General features: G+C 71.4%; 2 protein-coding genes across 2 annotated transcripts; both read left to right on the forward strand.

The window, feature by feature from the left end:
* Window positions 1-1,984: 1,984 nt before the first annotated feature.
* On the forward strand, window positions 1,985-3,509 carry LOC131480246 (forkhead box protein I3-like). The gene is made up of 3 exons (XM_058664135.1): window positions 1,985-2,496; window positions 3,038-3,251; window positions 3,501-3,509. The coding sequence occupies exons 1-3, from the start codon at window positions 1,985-1,987 to the stop codon at window positions 3,507-3,509; spliced, it is 735 nt and encodes a 244-aa protein (XP_058520118.1).
* Window positions 3,510-3,638: 129 nt separating this feature from the next.
* On the forward strand, window positions 3,639-5,228 carry LOC131480149 (CD151 antigen). Its single transcript, XM_058662647.1, has 7 exons — window positions 3,639-3,747; window positions 3,821-4,012; window positions 4,085-4,159; window positions 4,387-4,491; window positions 4,583-4,741; window positions 4,866-4,952; window positions 5,063-5,228. The coding sequence occupies exons 1-7, from the start codon at window positions 3,664-3,666 to the stop codon at window positions 5,120-5,122; spliced, it is 762 nt and encodes a 253-aa protein (XP_058518630.1). The 5' UTR covers window positions 3,639-3,663; the 3' UTR covers window positions 5,123-5,228.

A 5,228-nucleotide genomic window follows, 5' to 3' on the forward strand; every position in this document is an offset into this window, starting at 1 on the left:
GAGCCAGGCTGTGGCCCTTACATTCTCAGGCCAGCAGGACCAGAACAAGGAAGCCAAACAGGAAACTTGGCCCGAGAGGGCAGGATACTGCTGGTGGCGGGCGGGTGAGGGGACAGCGGGGTGGTGACCGCAGGCCCGCATCACGCTGCCTCTCATGCCCTCAGGGAAGTTTGTGGGTGCAGAGCCCACACAGGGATTGTCCCCCTCGGACGCCCGGGAGGAAACCTTCGAGGCTGGCTGGTCTGTGCGGGGCTGCCTGGAGGAGGAGGAGGGAGAGGAGCAGCAGATCTCAGCTCTGTTGGAGCAGCTGGGGGTGGCGCCGGTCCTGGGCGGGTGAGCTGCTCCCCCGCTGCGGTGCCTGCCGGCCACCCGCCTGTCGGCCCCCTCACCAGGTCCACAGGCCGGCTTAGGCCCAGGCGTTCCCACAGCTGGGAGGCGCCGTCGTGATTTCCCGCAGAATTTGCATGTCAGGAGGCGGCAGCTGGGACTACAGGGAGGACCGGTGGCGCGGGCACAGCCCGGGGTCCGCCTAAAGCGCCCACGGGAGGGAAGGTGGGCCAGCGGGCCTCAGCACCCTCCCTTCCTTAGGCAGGGGGCCGTGCGGGCGCTCTGGGCGCGGCTGCAGCGCGAGCGGCCCGAGCTACTGGGCTCTTTCGAGGACGTGCTGATGCGCGCCACTGCCTGCCTGGAAGAGGCGGCCCGGGAGCGCGACGGCCTGGAGCAGACACTGCGGCGGTGAGCGCTGGGCTTGCTGGGCGGAGGGCTCCGGCAGGCCGGGGGCTGCAGGTTCTCACCGCTGTCGCACCCCAAGGCGGGAGAGAGAGCACGACAGGGAGGTGCGTGGGCTGTACGAGGAGCTGGAGCAGCAGGTGCGCCAGCAGCGCCAGCGCCTGCGCACGCAGGTGAGCGCCCGGCCGGCCCCGGGGTCTCCGCGCGGCCCGCTGTCCCCGGCCAGCAGGGCTCAGGTGCCCGCTACCTTCCAGAGCCTGCCCCGGGAAGAGCGGAGGGGCCGCCTGGAGGCGGAGCTGCTGAGCTGCGAGCAGGAGCTGGAGCGCGCAGGGCTGCGGCAGCGGGAGGTGAGCGGCCGCTTCCCCGCGCCCGCGTCCCCCGAGGCGCAGGGCCGCGCGGGGGAGCCCATCTTGCCAGCCTGCTTCTCCGACACCCCCAGCTGGAGCAGCAGCTGCAGGCCCGGGCCGCGGAGCAGCTGGAGGCGCAGGCCCAGAACGCGCAGCTGTGGCGGGCGCACGAGGCGCTGCGGGCGCAGCTCGAGGGCGCCCAGGAGCAGCTCCGCCGACTGGAGGACGACGCGCGCGGTCGCCAGGAGCGGACCCAGCGGTGCGACCCCGAGGACGGGGCGGGGGCGGCTCCCCGGGCGGCGGGCGCGGGCTCAGGTGCGGGCCACGTCGGTTCCAGCCTGCACCCGGGGGTCTGAGGTGCGTTGGGGGGTCACCTGCATGCCGGCCACGCCTCCCGCCCGCAGGGAGGTGGTCGCGGTGTCCAGGAACATGCAGAAGGAGAAAGTGAGCCTGCTGCGGCAGCTGGCGCTGCTCAGGTGAGGGGCGTTCCGCTGGCGGAGGGGCGCTGCCGCCCGCGCCCCGAGACCCCTCCTCAGCCCCTGTCCCTCTCCTCCCTGCAGGGAGCTGAACACGCGGCTCCGCGACCAGAGGGACGCCAGTGAGGCCCGGCGGCTGGGCGGCGGCCGCAGGAAGACTCTGGCCCCGGCGCGCCCTCCAGGGCCCACGTGCGGCTGCTGGGCTCGGCCCCCAAGGCGCGGCTCCGGCCACCTTTCCGTGGCGCGGTGACTGGCAAGGCCCGGAGGGGCTCCCGCAATGGGGATTCCCGGGAGAAGGAGCCACACGGCGGCTGGGGATGAGTAGGGGGTCCAAGTGCTGCCGACCCCCATCGCTGCCAAATAAATTGCAACGACCACTCTGTCTCGCCCGTGGGATCTGTGCGTGGCCGCGTCCACCAGCGCACGGTGTACATGCGACCCTGGTCCCTCCTGTGGTACCAGCCAGCAGCCGACACCCAGGGCGTTTCTTGTCTTCTTCCCACGCATCCCTTGCCTGTCTACCCCACGCTCAGCCTCTGCCCCTTCCCCCGAGGGCTGGCCGCTAAGACCCCTTCCCACATCCTTTGGCGCTCTCCTGGCACGCTTCGGTCCTGCGGACCCCCTAAGCGTGCGGCAGGTTGTTGGGGCGCAAGAGAGAAGCGGTCGCTCGCGAGGAAGCCCAGCGCTTCCGGGGCCTCGCGGGGGCTGCAGGCCCGCGTGGACGTGCACAGGCCGCCCCCCCGCGCGCCGCAGAGCTGGTTCAGACCCGCCCGGCGTCCGCAGGCCGGAGGCGGGGCCCGGGGCCAGGGGGCGGGCCGGGCGTCGGGGCGGGCCGGGGCTGGCGTCGGGGCGGGGCGTCCGGCTGCGGCCCCCGGCGCGCATTCCCGGCTGGAGCCGCCGCCCCCGCAGTCGCCGCCGCCCGGGCCCGCTCCGACGCGTGCTTGGTGAGTGCGCCGCCCGACCGGGGCCACCGCGCGGCCGGCCTGGCTGTGCGCGGGCCCTGCGCGCCGGAGGCCACGCCCGCCCCACGCCGCCGCTTCCCTGCGGGGGTGGGGAGGCGCCTCCGGGACCCTCCCGGACCCTGGGGCGGGCGGGAGAGGCCGCGGCGCGCCGAGCCCCGAGCCCGGTGCCCGCCTCCCGTCTGCCGGGTGCACAGGGACGGGCCCCCGCCGCGGCGGTGACCTCACCGCGGACCGCTGGGCGTCCTGGGATGGAGGGGTGTTCCGGGCGGCAGCCTGGAGCCGGCCGCAGTAGCTATTTCTGGCCGTTCCGGCTCCCCCGCGCCCTTTCCCCGGGGGCTGCCGGCCTCCGGGCGTTCCTGGAAGTGGGCGGCCCCTCCGGGCCACGCCTGTGCGCCCCCTGGCTTAGTGGTGGCTTGGGGGCGTCCTGCCGCGGGGGCCACGGCCAGGTTCTCGCGAAGGCCGAGGAGGGCTCTTGGGAAGATCCCTCCTAGGATCGCGCTGTCCACTCTGACGCCCCACCCAGTGCCGACGAACATACCAGGCCTGGCCACTCCTGGCTCTGCCTCCAGCTGATCCTGCCTGCTCGGAAGGCGGCCCTGGCCCCCGCCCTGGGGGCTTGCAGGCGGGACCCCGGTTGGTTGGCCGGCAAGAGCCAGACGTGTGACCTGTTACCTGTCCTCCCAGCTCCGCCCTCGGCAGCTTCCAAGTCTACCTGTGCCCTAGAGACGTTGCCGCCGGTGAGTGCTGGGCGGGGCGGCCAGGCGAGGCTGGTAAAGTCCAGCCCATGGTGCCTGGCTGCAGCCGTGGCCCCAGGCACCGCATTTCTATGCCAGGCTGCGGCTGGGGCTGGAGGCGAGTGGTGGTGTCTTCCCTTGTCTCGGCACACCTGTCCAGACCCCCAACTGGAGAGGGGCAGGGTGTCCTGTCCTGCCTGGGGTCCGACCTGGCTGTGGTGGGGGCACTCTGCCTCCCCCCCGGGCTGCCAGCCGGCCTGAGTCCTGGGATGGCAGCCCTGGGGCCTCCAGGGAACAGGGTTACAGGGCTCTGGCCTGGAATTGGATCCCTGAAGAGTGACTCAGGTCCTCGCCCCTTCAGGCCTGGTGGCTCTGCGTCCCTCCCAGGCTGACCTGTCCCCCTTGCAGATCCAGGATGGGCGAGTTCAACGAGAAGAAGGCCACGTATAGCACAGTCTGCCTTAAGTACCTGCTGTTTTGCTACAACTGCTGCTTCTGGGTGAGCAGGCGTGCCCCGGCCCCGGGCCCCGGGCCCCCACTCTGGGCACTGACGCCCTGCGTGCTGTCCGCAGCTGGCCGGCCTGGCCGTCATGGCGGTGGGTGTCTGGACCCTGGCCCTCAAGAGCGACTACATCAGCCTGCTGGCCTCTGGCACCTACCTGGCCACGGCCTACATCCTGGTGGTGGCCGGCGTCGTCGTCATGGTCACTGGCGTGCTGGGCTGCTGTGCCACCTTCAAGGAGCGGCGGAACCTGCTGCGGCTGGTGAGTGGGGCGTGGCGCGGACCCCGCGCCCTGTGGCCCCGGCGCGACTTCACCCCATACTCCTGTCTCTAGTACTTCATGCTGCTGCTGCTCATCTTCCTGCTGGAGGTCATCGCGGGCATCCTGGCCTATGTCTACTACCAGCAGGTGGACGCCCGCCCTCCCTAGGGGTTCCTCTGCCTCTGTGCCCTCCCCACGGGGCTGCCCCCCACGACCCTGCCCTCCCCACGGGGTTCCTCTGCTTCTGTGCCCTCCCCATGAGGCTGCCCCCCAGGCTCTGCCCCCTACGGCCCTGCCCCCCCACGGCCCTCCCCACCCCACGGCACCCTTGAGCCAGCATGTGACCTCAGGGTCTCACCCCCACCCCCTTCCAGCTGAATGCCGAGCTCAAGGACAGCCTCAAGGGCACCATGACCATGCAGTACCGGCAGGCCGGCCACGAAGGGGTGACCAGTGCCGTGGACAAGCTGCAGCAAGAGGTGGGAGGGGCATGGCTGGTGTTGGGGCTCAGCCTGGCTGTCCTGGGGTATGTGTTGGGGCTCAGCCTGCCTGTCATCTCCCACCCCCCAGTTCCACTGCTGTGGCAGCAACAACTCGCAGGACTGGCGGGAGAGTGTGTGGATCCGCTCAGGGGAGGCTGAGGGCCGCGTGGTTCCTGACAGCTGCTGCAAGACGGTGGTGCCCAACTGTGGGCAGCGGGACCATGCCTCCAACATCTACAAGGTGGAGGTAGGCGGGGCTCCGGGCGAGGGGGCGGAGCGCCAACATCTACAAGGCGGAGGTAGGCGGGGCTCCGGACGAGGGGTTGGGACGCCAGTGTGGGAGATCTTCAGCACCCCCTCCCCACCCACAGGGCGGCTGCATCACCAAGCTGGAGACCTTCATCCAGGAGCACCTGAAGGTCATCGGGGCTGTGGGCATCGGCATTGCCTGTGTGCAGGTGCGGGCCATGGGCGGGTAACTGTAGGGGTGTCTCACACCCCCTGCCCGTGCAGGCCTGGGCTGCAGGAGACCCTGGGCCCTCGCCTCACCCTCCCTGCCTCCCCTCAGGTCTTTGGCATGTTCTTCACTTGCTGTCTGTACCGGAGCCTCAAGCTGGAGCATTACTGAGCCGGGCGTGGCTGCCCACCGTGCTGCAGCTGCCCCCACTACTGAGCTGACACTACTGAGAGCAGAGGGGCCCAGGCCTCCCCTCTGCCCCTGCCCCGTGCCTGTG

The sequence above is a fragment of the Ochotona princeps genome, chromosome 4 (genome assembly GCF_030435755.1).
Source record: "Ochotona princeps isolate mOchPri1 chromosome 4, mOchPri1.hap1, whole genome shotgun sequence".
NCBI lineage: Eukaryota > Metazoa > Chordata > Mammalia > Lagomorpha > Ochotonidae > Ochotona > Ochotona princeps.